The 20235-nt window shown below is 28.4% G+C and overlaps 1 protein-coding gene across 2 annotated transcripts; it reads left to right on the top strand.

The window, feature by feature from the left end:
* Positions 1-17548: 17548 nt before the first annotated feature.
* LOC126676576 (zinc finger protein ZAT5-like) lies at positions 17549-18635 on the top strand. 2 transcript variants are annotated; one of them, XM_050370814.2, is made up of 2 exons: positions 17549-17806; positions 17894-18635. In XM_050370814.2, the coding sequence occupies exons 1-2, from the start codon at positions 17659-17661 to the stop codon at positions 18544-18546; spliced, it is 801 nt and encodes a 266-aa protein (XP_050226771.1). In that variant the 5' UTR covers positions 17549-17658; the 3' UTR covers positions 18547-18635. The 2 variants fall into 2 exon arrangements, with proteins under 2 accessions (XP_050226771.1, XP_050226764.1); XM_050370807.2 differs by having other exon boundaries at positions 17550-18635.
* Positions 18636-20235: the final 1600 nt, after the last annotated feature.

Here is a 20235-nt window from a genome sequence, read left to right as displayed (position 1 = left end):
TAATTTAAATTCGTTTTTCGGCAATTTTGTCTCTTTTTTTTAGGATAAATAGTGCAAGAATACGAAATATTGGATTTTATTTGTAACGTTTTTAAAATGTTAGAATTTAATGTCTATGCAATCTCATTTATATAAAAAAGGCCAAACATTTTATGAAAATTTCATAAAAGTCTAAACTTGTTAATTTTATTCAATTTGTCTTAAAACACATGATTAATGTCCAACTATGTAATTTTGCTCATGTGACGCATGCGTGGCGCACATGTGACAATGCCACACATCAACGACACATAAGTAAAATTGTATAGTTGGATATAATTGAAACGAAATCATGCGTTTCAGGATAAATTGAATAGAATTGAAAGGTTTGAAATTTTCATGAAAGGTTTGATTTTTTGTTTATTCATTTAGCCTAAAACAAACACATGGATATTTAATATGGTTGTCATGTGTACATGAAATTGCCAAAAAATAATTTGGGTTATAAAATAGAAAAAAATAAAATTTATTTTATAGCATTTTGAACAGCAAGTCTGGATTTTTCTTTAGGAGAAATTGCAGAAAATACTCCGTTTTTTAAAAATATTTGTAAAAATACTCCGTTTTTGAAAATTTATTTTTTTACCTTTTTTCGGAAATTTTATTTTTTTACTCCGAAAATTTATAAAAATACTCTGTAAACTGTTTGGAACTGTTTTTTAGAAACCGTTTGAAACTCTATTTGAAATTGTTTTTGAAAACGGTTTCAATTTTTTTTTTAATAAACCGTTATAAACCGTTTGAAACCTTATTATAAACTGCTTTTGAAACGGTTATAAAACAGTTTCAAATCGTATTTTTTTTTGAAACCGTTTGAAACTCTATTTGAAACTGTATGCGAAAAGTTTTGTAAAACAGTTTCAAATTGTGTTTTTTGAAACTGTTTGAAACTGTTTGCAACTGTTTGAAACTGCGGAGTAAAAAATAAATATTTAAATTTTTTAGGTACATTTGCAAACTTTCAGTTTATGAGTTAAATTTTGCAAATATTTTTAATTTTTTAGGCATTTTGCTAAACTTTCCAAAGAAATATAGGCTACTTAATGTTCAAGTTGGCTACAACTTAGTATAGGCCAGTCGGTCACAATAACAATCCAGTAACAAAGATTAAAATATTTAGTCAAAATTGGATAATTTTTTGCAATTTTTTTTGTCTTTCTTCATATGAGTTTATTTTCTCTTTCTTCGTAAAAATTGGAAAGAGTTTTGTTGTATTATAAATAAGTGGTTATATATTTTTACTTTTAATTTTGTTAAGTGATCTGCAAGTTCTTATTCAAGCATCCCGTTCTATGTTATATTAGTCGAAATACATACTAACTTTTGTAACTACTTTTGATATTGAATTAATGTATGTTTTTATATTTCTGAAAAATATAAATGTATTGCTCATTACAATTTAACTTATATTAAATTTTAAAATTCAATATCTCTTTTATTAAAAACTTTATTTTAAAAATAGAATATATATACATATATATATATATATATATATATATATATATATATATATATATATATATATATATATATATATACATATATATATATATACATATATATATATATACATATATAGATACATATATATACATACATAGATACATAGATATACATACATACATATATATATATATATATATACATACATATATATATATATATACATATATATATATATATATATAGAGTGCAATAAACACGAAAATTAATTGGTTTAATATTTTCAGATCAAACTAAACTAAATTACGGATTACATACCAACCAATCACTTGGTGGTATGTTCAAGCAACTTTCTTAATTGCATATTATTTATGCATGTAGTTATCTCTTATTTTGGGTAAATTTGATCCACCGTCCATCCCTTTTAGTCTGCTACATTGGTTCTAACATAGTAATAGAAAGTGAAATTGAGTTGCATATCAAAACTTGAAAATACTATATCAGATTTGTGTTGGTTGATATTGACCAGATTTGGAACATGAATTTGTTAGTGATATGCACTAGGTCAATCATGTTTGACCATGTTTTAACTTTATCATTTTATTATTTATTGATTGGCAGTTTTTATCATTTTATATTAATGATTAAAATACTTGAATGGTTAATTCTTTCTAAGGTCATCGAGTATGTGACTTGATAGTAGAACCCTTAGGTTTAATAAAAGAATTATATACCATCTATCCCTAGTCTTAATAGAACATTGAGACTAGTATGATGTTGACTGATGATTATGTTTTACTAATTATGTATATGAGATATTAAGTCAAATCATAGGTGCTATTTGAGAAATAAGGCACTGGATGACCCACTGTGAGAATACTACATAGATCACTGTCATAAGTAATTCTCATTACAGTTCTATTAGTATAATCCTTTGACCTTGAAATCATCATGGATTTCTACATAGCTATTTCATATTTTGATACAGTCTTACATTATCTTTAACAGGATAATGGAATAGATTGTCATTGGATATGAAAGTAACTATGTGAGAAATGTGAGTGACTGAGAAGGAATTTGTCCCTCATTTATTTGAGTAAGATATCTATGGGCCCCTTGAAGAAGATAGACTGAAGTAAATGCATGGTCATGCTAATTGATAAGAAGTTATCATTTTCAGTCTACTTAGAGTCAAGAAACTAATGATTGAATGTTATAAGGATGACATAACTATGCCTTATATTCAATCTGGATATCGAGAGATAAAGGGATTAAAAATATTATTGTAAATGGTTAAATCGGATTATCGATATTCATATAACTTGGGTAGTCATAATGTCTTGCTAGAGGCCACTTATGACTTGTGGGCTGAAATAGGGATTTCGAGCCTACTGCCAACGTTATATGAACCTACAGGGTCGCACACTAAGAACAGGCCCAAAACAGTTATGGGTTGTACCCAATGTAATTAAGTGATTAATTATATATATATATATAATTCGTAATATATATATATTAATAAATATATATATTAATTCGAAATTTAAGGATAAGTGTTTTCCTTAATTTATTATTTTTGGAAGATAATAAATATAGTAATTAATATATATGGATAATTATCAAAAAGGAGTTTTTGATAAACATAAACTTGTAGAATTGCAATGAGATTGAAATTCGAATTTGTCTCAAACCCTAGTGTTATTTATCACTATAAATACTCATTAAGCAGTTGGTTTGAGAATCACGAAATTCATTATTCACTAAATCACTAAAATTCGAAATTGCTTGTGAAGCAATAGTGCTAGCACACAAGCACTAGTTTTGGCTAAGGTCTGTTCGTGTGGATACTCGTAGAGGACGCGTTCTTTTGGAGGCGTTTCTGATCCGAGGCCAGGTATCACCAAAGTGAACCACCTCCTTCCTTCCTACATTGCTGTTGAATTCGACATACAAGTAAGTAATTGTTCTGTTTAATTCGAATTACATGGATCTTGGTTTGGGTTTTTAGATAAATTTTTGAAATTCCGCTGCGTTATGAACCAATAAAACCCAACAGAATTGAATGTTGTACACATCTTTATTTTGCACAGTAAAAAGTGATAAAAAAATTTAAATGTCCAATGATAAATTTTAGAGACACCCATCTAGATGACGAGTTATCGATTCGCTTGTTATAATTCAAGTGGATTAGCAGATCAATGCGCGTCGATAAATTTAAAAGAGTGAAACATAATTTGCCGCCAATAGCCCACAACAGTCAAGAACCGTCAGTCATTGATTGAAGAAATAGACCAGACTAATATATTGAACTAGATGAATTGTAAATCGCCAACTGTCTGATCCAATTAACTTTAAAAAATTGAAAATTCAGTCCAACAAAAAAACAACGAGTCATTAAAAATGGGATAAACTGTCAATTTTTTGTTATTGGACGATTTGTTTTGAATTTTTTTGATATGGACGATTTTGTTAAACTTTTTATATTGAACCATAAAAATTGCTAAGAGGAACATAAACTATACAAGTCATGTCCATTTTTTCTTTTTATTATTTCGCTCAACCGATCAAACTAAAAACATACATGTGGTCCTATCAGTTCGACCACCGATTCAGTTTTTAAAACATTATCTTCCATCATTGAGAACACACACAAGTATTGATGCACACACACATTCATGTAAATTGCCAAGTATAGGTATGAGTTGGGCTAATTAGATAGAGAGAGTAGTGGAACCGTAGAAGCCTAATTTAGAGGTTGGAGTTGGCTAAAAGTCATTCTCAAATGAAAGGTGGGGACTAAGTTTGACGCCTACGTTACCGTTTTAGTTACAACTTCTAAAGTGCCTACCCAATACATCACTCCTACTTACTAAAACACTTCACTATTCTCACTTCTTCTAGTACGATATTTAGAGTTGTACAGACAAAATTCAAATAATCAAGTCAAATAATTCAACCAAATTAAACTAAGTATTATAGTTTGAATGATTGTTAGTTTGATTTTAATTTGAAAAATAAAAAAAAAAATTATTAGTCTACTTTGCGGTTTTAAAATAACAGATTTTTAAAATGTTATCATATAAATTTGGACATTATCGAGACAATTTAAATATTTAGACATAATAGATATTTTTTCTAAATTTTTGGTCTTTTTGGGTTATTAAGCTATTAGAAAATAATTACAAATATTCTAAAGATTTGTGGTTTTCCCACTCCACTCCACTCCACTAGTATATATATGCATTCTGCATCGAGTATATGAAATTGATCTGATAATATATTATCTAAAACACAAAATAAAGAATATAATTATAATTTATCTAAAGATTTGTGGTTTTCCAACTCCACTAACCCAACTCCACACACCAACACCTAAATTTTGGCTTTTGTATGGGAAAACAACAATATGTATAGCACGTATATAATTTGTTTTTGTGGAGTATCTTATCTTACAAATTCAATTTTCTTAAAGTGATAATATCCAATTTCGCTTACAAAGGTAGTTAGTTTAGTTGATTGACAACCAAGTAATAAAAACCCTAAATAAAAGAACTTAAATGGGGACAAGTGTTTTTGAGTAAGAATAGTGGCATATGGCTGTATACATAGTTCGTTTACAGCCAAGAAAATAATACATATACAAAACAAAATAACAAAATAACTTGTTTGTTTTCATCTTAATATATATTTATATAGATTTAATTTAATTAATTTATATAAATATATATGTTATGCTTCAGTTGTAATATAATTTTGTGGCTTAAAAGCAAGAATCTCTTCTCTTTTGTCTCACTAAGTGACGCGTGTGAAGTGGAGTGAGTACTATTAAGCTCACTAGTAGCTTATTTTAATTAGTTTTCATAAAAAAATTATCAACTTTAGTTAGTCATTAGTTTTCATTAAAACAAATTAGTCATTAGTTTAGTGTAATGTAGTGTTTTAAGAATGGTTCTAACATTTCAGCTGAAAATCAGAGGTCAGTTTGATTCGGTTTCTCTTGAAAATAAAAAAAATGTGATTCAATCGATTTGAATCGATAAAACTATACAAACCATTGAATATTAAACTGGTTAAATCATAAAAATCATTTGACTTTTATAAATTTAACTCTAATTTATGTTTTTTTAACAAAGGCCATATAAGATCTAATTCTAATTTTTTAAGAAGTTATATAATATATACTTTTTTCTGATATTGAAAACAATATACAATTTTTAATATGTAAATTGTAAATATATTTTTTCTTGCATAAACGAATCAGCTAATGATTAAACCAATTGAACCATGAACTGATGTCCATTGCGATTCGATTTTTAAACATTGGGGTAATGAATTAAGTAGGCAAAGATGACGGACCCTTCAGTTATTATTTTTTTTGGATAAATTATTAAGTGCTTATCCAAATATGTAAACTCTGTCCTCAATATATTCATGTCTTATTTATTTTTCTTTTACACTATGAATGAGCTAATTTGATAATTGAATGTTTCTTTCATTTAAAAAAAAAATTGCTACTTAATAGTGGTTACACACACTTATTTAAATAAATATATCAATATGTGCAAAAAGAGTTGACGAATAAATACATTTGATTTAATTCTAAATAATTAAGCATTATATATATTTATAAATATATTATATATAGTGGCATGATAAGCAACTTTACATTGAATACAAAGTGTTTATTTATCTAACAGAGGTAGCGTAGGGAATAAACTAAAAGAAATAAGGTTATGGTAAGCAAATTTGATGGGTTAGGTTAGGCTAGCTAAGAAGCAAAGAACACACACAATTTCCTTTTCAATTATACTTTTTTCTCCATACATTGTACCATTTTACTGCTAACTTACAATTGCAAAATTGAATTAGGTCACTAATTTTACACATGTTGAGATCATTCTATTTTCACTAGAAATGCTTTCTATAAGTCTCTTAACTTATTTTTAAAATAAATTAATATATAATTGGAGAAGAAATAATAAAAATTTGGACGCTATTATATAGACTTTTATAAAAAAATATATTTAGATATAGACTAATTTACTATAAAAATAAGATACTAAATATTTTTTATTTCTATGAATTGCAAAATGTATATTGTTTATTTACTTATATGATATAATTGATTAAAAATATGAAATTATCATACCAAACTATCAAAATTTATTATTAAAAATATATTTGTCTATTTTATCATTAGTTGTGGATACATGAATTTAATTTCCTATTTAAAATTGTGTCTTCATACAAAATGGTGAATTCAAAGTTACATTCCCAAAAATGCTATTCAAGATATTTGTTTTAGTAGTGTGATAATAGCATATTTATATTGAATAAGAGAAGTTTATCTTAATTTCTTTATTATAGCAACTAATCTAGAAAGAAAATCACAATTCACAATTTTTTGAATTAACATTATCTTTTACTTAATTATTCGTTGGCCACGTTTGATTACTGAAATGGAATAACATAAAACAAAATAACTATTTCATCTATTTTCTTTGAGAAGAAATGGAAAATTTTATGACAGCACTAGAAAAAGTATTACAATTCAATCATATAACTTCTTACGAATACATCTGCAACCCTCTTGCGCAAATCAATAAGATAAGAATTCCCGATGATAGCAATATGAGATCGAAAATTGCAAATTATTGATAAAGCATCACAATGTCTTTTGAAAGCAACTGATCTGGATTTCATCAATTGGGCATTAGGTTTAAAGTGCACTTTATCAAAATACAATCTACTGCTCTAACAGTTTCAATCTGAATTGTTCAACTGGATTATATCTTTGAATGAATACAATCGAAAACCTAAAAACAAAAATTCCATCATAAACGATTCAAATCTGCACCGCAATAGAAGATCCACAAAGGGAACATCAAATCCCATAAAGGGCAATATAAAATTTCCACGGAGGAAAATATAAACTCCATAAAAGGAGAGATAAGAACAACCATAAATAAAAATATAAAATAGCAAAAAACAACGATCATATATAAAATATATAAATAAAAACTGAATTAAAGGAAAACGAGACCACCGCCGATCAATAAAGCCAAGCTTAGGGTTTGTTTTTTGTTGGGAGAGGGTGTTGTGCGGCTTGTTTAGGTGTCTATTATTTATTTTTTAAAAAGAGTATTTATTTCACAAAATTATAAAATAGGAATTTCATAAAATAACTAGGCCAAATGACTAAAATATTTAGCTTTTTTTAGTCTATGGCCAAATAATTATTCCATAAATTAAAATATAGATTAGTTATTTTATACGGATTATCTATTATATTTGGTATCTATTGTGCAAACCAAATATGGCCTATGATTAATTAAGCATGACCTAATAACGCTTGAAAAAAATTTAGTTGTGTGAAAAAACAAATTAGAATAAACCACTCGATTTATACCAAACTTAATTTTACCTTAATTTAGAATAGTTTGGCCGTGCATTTTAGGAATTGGGCAAAAATTAACCAAAATTGAACTTCAGGTTAGTACATAGAATTTTTAAGTTTGGTATATGCATTTACTAATTCAGGCAAAAACTGACCAAATTAATTCTTCAAAGAGTTGGAATTTTGATGAAAGCTTAGTTAATTATTAACTAAAAGTTAATACCAAACTATTGGACAATGAAAAGTATATAAATATAAGAAAAACTAATTCATTAATAATATTGTCATTAATTTGTGCTTTAAGTAATCAAAATGTGACATTTTTCCCTCTCTTGTAATGTAGCAATTGATCGGTTGGATCCGGATGTGGTAAACAAGTCATTTGGTGGATCCACTTAATTTAATAATATTCCTTTAGGAAAATAATCTTTATTTAAAAATACTATGGGAAGTTATTATAGGCCAACGTGACCAAGACTATGTTCAATTATTTTGCTCACTTGCATGGCACCAGTACATGAAACCTCTCTATTCATTAGATCCTTTAAATTTTTTAACTTCCAATAATTTAAAATTATTTTTTTATGAAAAATAATTATAGTTAATTTTCATTAAATACAATTTAATTTATTTATCTATACTATATATAAAAGTACGGATGGGGGGACAAGCAAATTTACTGAATAATCCTTTTCAGTTTACTACTAAATAAAGGTTTTATAGTTATTAATTAATTAATTATTTAATTAATCACTATTGTAATTAAAGTCCTAACTAGAATAGGTAGCTAAATTATCTCCAATTTAGTTTTTAGTATGTAAAAAATAACTAAATTGTCTACAAATTAGTGAATACCTATCTTTTAATTTGATTGAACTAAAAAATTAAAATACTGTATTTGGTCAATATATTATTATTTAAATTTCTATCTTATTATTTTTAAAGATATTATTAATAAAATTAAGTTAATTATTTAATTATGGTTATTATAAAATCAAAACAAGAATAAATTCAGTATGGAAAAAAATTTAATAACCGAATATATATATTTACTTTTACAAAAATTCTTAACTAATTTAATATTAATTATAAATAAAAAATTGATATAATTATAATAAATTTACTAATATATGTTCATTGACGAGTTACGTTACGAGCCACGTGCATAGCACGTAATGCGAAACTAGTAATATAAAAAAAATGTACCATTTACAATAATTCAACATATCAATAAAAACAACTAACTAACAAATATTATATAGCAACTATTAACTAGCAATTAGTACCATCTAGCGGCTATTAAGTATCAACAACAACAATCAATTGTCGGTAATAGATTAAAACAAACCCTAATCTTGTTATAGGAACATGTTTAATTCTTGGAACTAGAGAAGGGGTCTTTTAAAAGCTCATAAACAACACTATATTCTTGAGATGTTTTTGAAATTTAAAATTGCTTTCTTGGGTTTGATTGAAATCAAAAAGAAAGTCGTCGATGTAATCCTTGTCATGCGATTTTGGCCAAATGTAGATTTTGATTTCTCTTTTATCCAATCAAATGGAATTTCTAGAGGTTTGCTTATCATTTATAATTCATCTCTGCTTACATTAGTAAGTTGTTGATTGCGAATAAAGTGTTGCATCTAGCTTCTAACCGCAAAGATAATTTGCTCCTTTTGCAAATTGATTTCCATAAGGCTTTCGACTGTGTTGATTAGAATTACCTTTTATGTATCATGCGTTGTAGGAATTTTCCGAGATAATGGATGAATTAGATTTACAATTGCCTTTCTTTAGCTACCACTTCAGTCCTTATAAATGGTAGCCCAATTGATCTTATTGTGTTGAAACAGAGAGTTCGTCAAAAAGATATCATCTTTCCTTTTTTATTTGTTATTGCTTTAGATAATACGCAGGAAGCGTCATCTCAGCTGCAATTTGCCTATGATATTTTGATTTTCTTTCCATCGTTTATAATAAGAATTTGATGCGAATTTTGCGCTGCTTTGTACTTATTTTAGGTGTCAAAATCATTTTCCATAAAAGTTGTTTGATGGGTATTAATATGGATGATAAAAACCTCTTAGCTACTGCTTCTATTCTCGGATGAAAATCTGATAAATTTCCAGCAACTTATCTAGGACTCCCTCTCATTCATATGTCTATCAATTTGAAATCATGGGATAATGTGGTGCTTCGTTTTGAAAAAAATTTATTGCTTTGGAAGGGTTCACTTCTTACCCCGGTGGGTCATTTAACATTTATTAAATCTGTTTTATATAGTATGCAATACTTTATGTCGGTGTTTCGTATGCCGGCCTCCATTTGTAATCAGTATAAGGGTTACATACGAAGATTTTTTATGGAAAGGGGACATATCTAATAGAGTTTTTTTGTAAAATCTCCTGGAATGAATTTGTAAAGAATTAAATGTTGGGGGATTGGGTTTATATTCTTTGCAAACGCATAATCAGAGTCTTCTTTTTAAGTGGTTATGGAAGTTGCGTTTTAAAAATATTTAATATCTTATCTTTATTTAATATCTTATTTTAATTTTAATATATTTATATTCATATTTTTTTATGTAATGCTTTATGTCAATTCTATCATAAATTTTATTAAGAGTTGATATCATAAAAAATTCACCGATTTTACACATTTTCTCATTTTAATCACATAGTTTAAATTTCCTCATTTCATGCACGAACTGTCATTTTTTCTCAAATTCATGCACGGTGCTGACGTTTCACGGCTCCATTGGTGTAATTCGCTGAGGTGGAGGTCATTTTACACCAATGAATGAGTGTCACCTCAGCACCGTGCATGAATTTGAGAAAACGTTGTAGTTTATCCATGAAAATGAGAAAATTTAAACTGCGTGATTAAAATGAGAAAACGTATAAAATTTGTGATTTTTTTGACATTAACCCTTTTATTAATTATATCTGTTGATATTTTTCGCGCGCTCTGAAAATATAACAGTGGACATATAATTAGTTTCATATTGGAGAGTTGCAGACTCAATTGACAAAATAGATAAAGTTAAATTAATTTATCCCATAAATTTAAGCACTAAAATGACCTTTTACAAAAAAACTTAATAATAAAAATTTATTTTAATAAGTTTATATGTCGCTTGCTGGGTAATTGATTCTGACCATCACTAAACTCTTCAGTTTTTTCATTTCAGTTACTGAACTATTTTTTTTCTTTTCGATCATTGAACTTTCATTTTTTTTTCTCATTTTAGTATTTCCAGTCAAAAATGCTTAGGTGGCAGCCGGAAATTCACACGTGGCAACCGGATTTTGCTAATTTTACTTTAAATTTTTTATCACATAAACAATTTTGAAAATGAATTTTTAGGTCAAATTATGCATGTACGACAAGTCTTCAGGTAAGAAACAATTAATTTTGGCTGCCACCTAAGTATTTTTGGCCGAAAAATACCAAAATAAAAAAATTGAAAGTTCAGTAACAAAAAACAAAAAAAAGTTTAGTGACTGAAATAAAAAAATCCAAAAGTTCAATGACCTTAAAGATCAATTGCCCAGTCATTTGCTATTGTGTGGCTTCAACATATATATATATATATATATATACCTGAAATCAATCAGTCTCATAACTAACAAAAAGGCAAGTTGATATTAATGTCCTTTTCTTTTCTTGCTGGCTTAGGCATGCTTGGTGCTCCTTACTCATACCTTATTCTCACAAGCTTTACATGAGAGAGACACAATATAGTTATATATAAGTTAAATTTATACCCATATGTCATGTATGTTAAGATTTATACAAACTCGTTTTCTTTTAAGTCTTACTTTAATTTTCTAAAACAAATTATAAACAAATTGCTTTTATTTGTTTAAAGGTTGATCACTTATAAATATTTAATTTTTTTGATTTTTTTAGTTTATGATCCAATCTTTAAAAAAATATCAATTTTAATCGGGTTAATTGCAAATTAATACACGAACTTTACCCCAATTTGCAATTACAACACGAACTTTAAAACTTGGCAAATTGGTACACCGATTTTCATTTTTTGGCGAATTGATACTGGAAAAACACTAACGTGGACATTGTCATATACAACCACGTGTTGTTGTATGATTGGTCGGTGTACTAATTTGCCAAAAAAATGAAAGTTGGTGTATTAAATTGCCAAGTTTCAAAATTCGTGTTGTAATTGCAAATTAGGGTAAAGTTCGTGTATTAATTTGCAATTAACCCATTTTAATCTAATTTTGAAAAGTATATTTAATTGTAACTAACAAACATATTTAAAAATATATATTTTATTTATCTAACTTTAAAAATAGATATTAAAATGGTACTATAAATTGTAAAATTAAAAAATTTAGTCATAAAAAAAAAGTTTGATCTTTTAGAAGAAAAAAAGTTGTGTATTTGAACACATGTGGGTAAAAGGTTGGCTTTTTAAAACAATAATATAATTAAAATAATGTCGTTTTGGCTCCTTAAAATAAATAATTAAAAACCCTAATTTTGGAAGGCATCAGTCCTAAAAGGGGCGGCGGCTCTGATGCAGGGCATTGAATCTGAACACTCGCCCCGACTTTTAATTTCGTCTATTTAGACACCTTTTCTCGGACAGGTATAAAGTGATAAGGGACTGGAGCGTCCAATGATGATTTTCAGAGAAACTCTTCCGGGTGACGAGATTGTGGACCGCCTGTTTGAATTTAAGCGGGCTAGATCGGCGCACATTGACAAATTTGAAGGATTTGAAGCGTAATTAGCGACAAGTAGCCCATAAAAGTCCAAAAGGTCACATTAAAGTTTAAAACTCGAACTAATTGCTATACCTTAGAAGTTTATGGGCCAATTTGCAAGTTTGACAGACTAAATTGACCATACACAAACTCTTAGGGTCCTGGAAGCCTTTTTGACACTTCTAGGCACCAAATAGGCCATTTAATCCTATTTATTACCTCATGCATTAATCCGAATTTAATTGTTGTAGTTATCCTAATTAGACTTATAAGCTAACCCATTTACTCCCTTGTAGACATTTAGCTCAATTCTAACTCTGTAAATCTTAACCCTAATCTGATCCCTATAAATACACCATTAACTCAGCCTAACTAGAGGTCGGAGCAAAGGACGAATTTCATAAAAAAAAGCACAAAAACCCTAAAACCACCTCGTTTGGCCGAACCAACCATCACCTCCACACACATACCAGTCAATAAAACAAGATTCTGACGCTTCAATATATTTAAGAAGACATTATTAATGGTCGAACTTAAGCTGGATTCTTCATCCGGACTGCCAAAACATGAGTCAAGAAATCAAAATGATACTTATGAAGATCCATTTATGTTCTTTATCATTTTTTATGCATCTCTGTCAAATTTTATTGAGATCTATTATCTGAGATGCATGCTTAGCTTATTTTCAGCACTTTTGCCATAATTGTTAGGTTCTTCGTTTTTTTTACCATGATTTTCATGTTTTGATCATCATATATTAAATATGTTCAATTCTGCCATTAAAATTGCGTGTTTAGCCCTAAGCTGTCATGTTTGTCATATTTGCTATATTTGTTATTTCTACCATGATTGCCATGAAATCAACCTAGAAACATGTCTTTAGGATGTTTAAATAAGTTTTAATCGTTATATTTCAATCCCAAAATGTTCCAATATGTTTTTTTCTATGTTTTTTCTCGTTTTTGTGTTATTGTTTTATAAAAATCAAACCGAACGACGAACTCCTGTGGACCAAGTTTTGGTGGCGCCACCGCCACCTTATAGTGACGCCACCCCCGCTCCTCTTGGCTCTGGCGCTAGTCCAGTTGGCGCAATTTTTCTTCAACCTAGACTCCTCCTGATCTTTCAAAATCGCTTCAAAACTTGTTTTTGTGTTTCAGGTCTCGTTTTAGCTCAAAATTGGGCACCGTTTGAGCCCACTATTTTGTAATTAGTTGTAGGTTTATAGTATATTTTATAATAGTCCATACCCAATATATTTCGGGTTTAGAAGCCATTCATGTAACCTTCAAAGACAAACATGTCCTGAAGTCCAAACCCGATAGAGACCAGAAAGTTCCAGAAGGAATTTTGGGTTCGTTTGAACTCGGAATTGACCCCTGCCTGTTTGGACCAGTGGATCTGTACTGAGGAGATGAATAACTTTTGTGTTCTGACTGATTTCAGATTCTGATCACATAGTCAATCAGACGATAGACGGGTGCCAAATACTCTAATTCTACAAGGTTAAAAAGCATTGCTAACCTTGTATGTATATCAACTCTTAATTGTGTATGTTTGCAATGTTTATGCGCTTTTCAAATCATGTCCAAATCCAATATTAACAGGCTAATATCTTAACCCCGTTAACTTAACTACAAATCTAGCAAGTCCAGCAAATCACCTATAAATCATAGAATTGTCATGAAAAAATAAGTAGTAGTTGTATAGGCATTCAAGATTACTTAAAATAAAATCAATATCACATAAACATTTGGTTTAAACTTTATGCATGTAAAATGATTAATATCAACCTCTATCTGCTACATGATAGAAACTATTAGGATTAGATGCTTGTCTAGGAGTACCCTCTACATGCCGTCACATGCTAGCTAGTGCTAATCGAGTCATGCACACGTCTCACATGCTTTATCACTTTTCTCTACCAGCTTTCCAGACTTGTTTATTTTCCAGTACATTATTATATGGATTGCATGTATGTTTAAGATGAGATAACCAGATATGTCATGTAAATACAATGTGATCGATAAGTCAAGTACAAGAGTTTTGGCAATGTTCATCGAATCCGATCTTTTGGTCTGATGCACAATGATCTCACCCATAAGCGTGTGAGTTTTTCTAGTTGGTAAAAAAGGCATTGTCTAGCTTAGCTAGATGATGATTCCATTTTTCAAAACATTTCTTAATTTGAAGTTAGCCATAAGTCTGGGCGCCCTCAAACACGTAGTATAAATGTTTAATGATGTCAAAAGGTCAATTATTTTATTTTTTTAGAAAATTTATATAAATTTTTTAAAAGATTAAATATATCGATCACAATTTAGCAAATTAGCTGCAATCTATCTAATTTTCTAAGAGTAATTTAATAGTGCCTACATGACATGTGAATATGTAAATTTTTAGATTTTTGAAAAATAAAAATTGTTGATTGAGGTAACACATGGTTCAAATAAATAATAATTCTATTAAAACCCTAGCCGCAGTAAGAGTGAGGTGATTTTGGCAATTTTTTGTTCATAATCACATCCCTACCCTCTATTTTTCTCTCTAAATCTCGTATATAGTTTACTTTACGTTAATAATCACATATCTTAGATTTATTAGTATTTTTACCTTCTTATTTTATTGATGTTTTGTCTTTTTAATGGAGTTTTAGTCCTTACCCTTTATGAGTGTTGCTATTTCCTTAATAGAAGTATCTACGAAGCGTGCATCTGAAGTGTTATCAGTCGAAATTTATTTTTAATATTCTTTCAATCGGACTCATTCAAGGACCAGATAGTCGATTTGTAGTTTAAAATAACTATCGAGTGGAGCGGACGGATCGCCGAGTTGCAAATTCAAAGAGTTTTGTCAACGTGATTGAAGAAATAATTTTTTTTTACTAATGTTCTATTATTATATCTCTTAAATGTATTAATTTACTGAATATTTGATCCAGTTGTACTTTTATTTATCTATTAATAAAATTTTCATTATTCTACAAAAATTATTATTTTCATATGTTAATTTGGTATTGTCATATAAACACAATTAAATCGATTTTAAAAAGTTGAATAAATTTTTAGCGAATTGATCAAGTTGTGATAGATTTATAACTTTTAAAATATTTGGATAGATTTAAAAAAAATTACTGACCTAAATAAAAATAGGAATTGAGTTTGCTTAAAAGGTAGAAGAATTTGAAAGAATAGTAGTACTAAAAAGAGTGGAGTGGGAGAAGAGATGATACTTTAGTTTAGGAAGACATGGAGTGAATGAGGGTCGCATGCTTTCAACGTGCAATTCTAGCCTTTGCTTTTAATGCCATTTGTTTGTGTTTATTCGTCACTTAATTGCATTTCTCAATAAACATAAAATATAACACCAACCCTTCTTCTTAACTTCTCCTAATTCACTCCATTTTTTTCAGTTATTATGTCTCTTTCTCCCTAACCAAATCCTCACCTCAAAACTTCACAAATAATTTACCTCTCCTACTTAATTTACTTTTGCGATGGAAAAATATATAGCTTTTCAATTTTATTATGTTATTAAATTGATAATTCAACTTAAAAAGCTTAACGTTTGATTATTAGTATAGTACTTCAAATACATGATTTTTCATAACAAATAGAGTGGAGCTTTGAGTCGTGCGACGTCGACCAAGAAGGACGCCTAATTCCGCCTGATTGAAGCTCCACCAATGATTATTATAAGGACAATAATGTAGTTTTTACCATATTAATTGTTTTTTTTTCTAATTTTTTTGTATAATTTTTAAACGTTAAATAATGTGAAATGAAGTGTGTATATTTTTTTGTAAAAAAAAGGTGTGCATATTTTGTTATCCACGTTAATATAAACACATTATAAATCATCTAGCTACTTTATGTAATTGGAAAAATAAATATTTGATTATCTAAATAAAAAAATTTATAACCGTTATGGAAAAAGATTAAATTTTGGTTTTTAACGCTTAAACCAAGAGTCTCCTATATAAATAATTAATAGCATGATATATTTTTCTCCTTATTATTCATGTGATTAAATAAAGATAGACAAGATGATTTTGGATTGAAGCATCTAACTAAATGCCGCGGATTTAAAGCTTGTGAAAGGCAAAAACTTTTCTTGTTAGTAACACTAATTCGAAGGTTAGAAATGCAAGCAAAGAGTTTGGTACTTTTTTTGGCGATAACTAATTACTACTGAAAGACTTATTTTTATGGTAACTATTCACGAGGCCGGCTTTTCATTCACAAAATTGATTTTTTTATAATCAAACCAAATAATTATTATATATTTTCCCTTTTTTTTATTTGTCCACTTATTCAAATGAATTTCTCAATAATTACTTGTTCATTTAGAATTTAAAATAATTTTAACTATTATCTTCTAAATGTATCTCTTCATAATAAATGAATTTATGATTCAATTTATGGAACATTTATTAACTAGTAGAATTATATTAATATTTATTTTTATAATTTAAAACAAAAAACCCACTTCTTAAATATATAAAATTCTGGTTAAATGGACAAATAAAAAAAATGAAGAAAGTACTCTTTAATGTCACATCATATTTATTATTTTTGTGTAAATTTTTATTATTATTTCACTAATAAAAAAATAGTATGTGCATTGAATAGCATTCTATTAAAATTATAGAATTAATTTTTCTCACAAGCATTAAACATTTTTCTAACTAGACTAATTAAGTAAATTCACAAAAATAATTCATATCAAATGAGACACATCTTGAATATAAACTCATATAAATTAAAACAATCAAATTTTTCAGATATATAAAGTCATTTTTCGATGAGAATATATGGTAGGATATATTTTAAAGTGATGAGTATTATTTTTTAAAATAAGTAAGAAATTACAAATACATATAAGAAATTAAGTATAACAAACAACAACCTATCATATATATCCTTTCCATTCACTATATATAACAAACCCCACTCTCCCCACTTTTACTTCCCTCACTACTCTCTTATTCTCCTTCATTTCTTCATTCTCTATTAGGTCACTTGTTTATATATACAGTTAGCCATGGACTTAGCTCAAGAACAACTCATGGGCTCTCATGATAATCATCAGATCATTAAAGGCAAGCGAACCAAACGCCAACGCTCATCTTCTCCGGGAACCGGTGGAGCAGCTGCCACCGTATCGTCTAGCTCGTCAAGCGGCGGTTATGGTGAGTATGGTTCGATTTCTTCACATACAAGTTATGAGAGTACGGAAGAAGAAGAAGAAGATATGGCTAATTGTTTGATTTTATTAGCTCAAGGTGATGGTCCAAGATTACTTAAGAAGAAGATCAAGAATCTTGATCGTCAAGAAAAAGAAAAACTCGGTAGTAATAATTCAAGAAAACTGAGTCAACTCGTTTCTAGTACTAAGTCTGGTTTTTATATTTACGAGTGTAAAACTTGTAACCGGAGTTTTCCTTCGTTTCAAGCATTAGGTGGACACAGAGCGAGTCATAAAAAACCTAAAGCGGAAGAGAAAAAAGCTTCTCCGGCGGTTTTAACGGCGGAGAATTGTGAAAATCATCGTCTTCTTGATGATTGTCGGTTGAATAAAAGTGACGAAGATGATCACCGGATTCATCCTCTTTCTCTCCATATTTCTTCCGTTAAAACCAAGATTCATGAATGTTCCATTTGCGGCTCGGAATTTAGCTCCGGTCAGGCTCTCGGTGGTCACATGAGACGGCACAGGGCTGCTGCTGCGGCTGCTGCTGCTAGTACTAGCTCAGTGATGATCAACGGTAATGATCAAATCAAGAAGCGGCCTATTTTATGTTTGGATCTTAATCTTCCGGCACCGGAGGATGATCAATATCATCATCGGGAATCTAAGTTTCAGTTTGTGCCGACTCAAAAAGCTTTAGTGTTCTCTGCGGCACCGACTTTGGTGGATTGCCATTACTGAGAAGATAGAAACCAGAAAAAAATGATATAGGAATTGATCAATATGTGATTTATTTTATTATTATCATTAATATAATTAGTAATTCATTTAATTTTTGTTGCGGTTTTAATTTCTATAATCATTTAATTTAGGTTTAATAGAACAGAAAATCTAACCTTTTTCTTTTTTACAATTCTACTAAAAAAAGTTTAAATTTTGCAATTTTAATCCAATTTACTAATGTTTGTATCGGTTTTAGCTAATTTTTAAATCAATTTAATAGCGTGTGCTTAATTTTTATGTGGCATTTACACTCTTTAAAAATCATGTCAACATGACAAGATCTATTGGATCAAAAAAAAAATACTTTCAACTTTTGCGATTCTGACTAAAATTTTAAAATATTTACAATTTTGACTTAATATTTTGTCCATAAATTTCATATTGTCATAATATTTTAACGGCGTGGAGCTATATGAAATAGAACTTAGCTACTAATTGAGTGGGGTAAAAATCAGCTAAAATTATGAAAAAGTTTAAAATTAAACTAGAAATTTTAAAATTTAAAATTTTAGTTTGAATTTAAAGAATTAAAAAAAGGTTTGATTTTTTGTCCATTATTTCTTTATTTTAGTATTATCTTTAATCAATTACTTGTTGAAGTTAAAATACTTTGAGTGAGTTAGTGGTTAGTTAGTGTTCATGGTTGTCTTTTGGTTCACGAAAAGTGGGTGATGGAAGCATCTTTTCGTATTTAAAATTGAATACTAGTTTTGATTAACTTTAATTTTAATTTTGATAACATTAATATATTTAAAAACATTATGTTTTATTAAAAATAATTGGAATTGACACTAAAACATCAATAAATTTCGTTAAAAGTTAATTATTAATAATGTAAAATATATAGAACGAGAAAAACAGGTGCAAAGCACTGTATGTTACTCATATTTTGGTTCTTTGTAAGTGGGAAATGTGACACTTAAGTAAGAGGGAAAGTGATGACATGGCTAGGGTTTGGCATCACCACCACCACAACCAGAAGTCGTGGATTAGGTTCTCTCTAGGTTTGCTCTCACTTTCTTTTTTGTTGGTTACAATAAATCTTAAATTATAATAAAAATAATAAAATATGGAGATGTATTTCAGTTCGGCCGAACAGAACTAAATAAAAAATAAGTGATTTTAAAAATTAAACCGAGCAAATTATATAAAAATAAAAATATTTTAAATTTAATTTTGATTATTCGATTGATTTAATTCCTTCAAAGACAAAAAAAAAGTAAAAATAACTGAAGTTTTTTTTGGTTCAAAGGTGATAATCGACCCTTAAAAATCTCAATTTCATTCTTTTTTCTTTTTGTTTTTCTTTCTACACAAGAATAAGGTAAAAATAAGGTTTGTGTTTGCTTTAGGCTTTTTTTTCTTTTCCTTGAAGTGATTTTTTTCGTTTGATTTAATTTTTCTATTTGAATTGTACCAAAATTAAATTGAATTGTTCTACTACGAAAGTTGACCAAACCTTTGAATAAAAATCAGACCAAACTAACCGATTAAATTGGTTGAACCAAAAACCGGCCAGTTGTATGGTCTAGAAAATACAAAAATTAAATATTCAGGAATTGAATTGATCTGGATATAGGGAATCAGCGACGGATAAATCCGTCAATATACCTAAAATCTGTTACTAATTCTCTTTTTGTAATATTT

This window comes from Mercurialis annua, linkage group LG1-X, assembly GCF_937616625.2.
Source record: "Mercurialis annua linkage group LG1-X, ddMerAnnu1.2, whole genome shotgun sequence".
Classification (NCBI taxonomy): Eukaryota; Viridiplantae; Streptophyta; class Magnoliopsida; order Malpighiales; family Euphorbiaceae; genus Mercurialis; species Mercurialis annua.
Note: the sequence above shows the minus strand (reverse complement) of the source record. Positions and strands in the feature narration are given on the sequence as shown.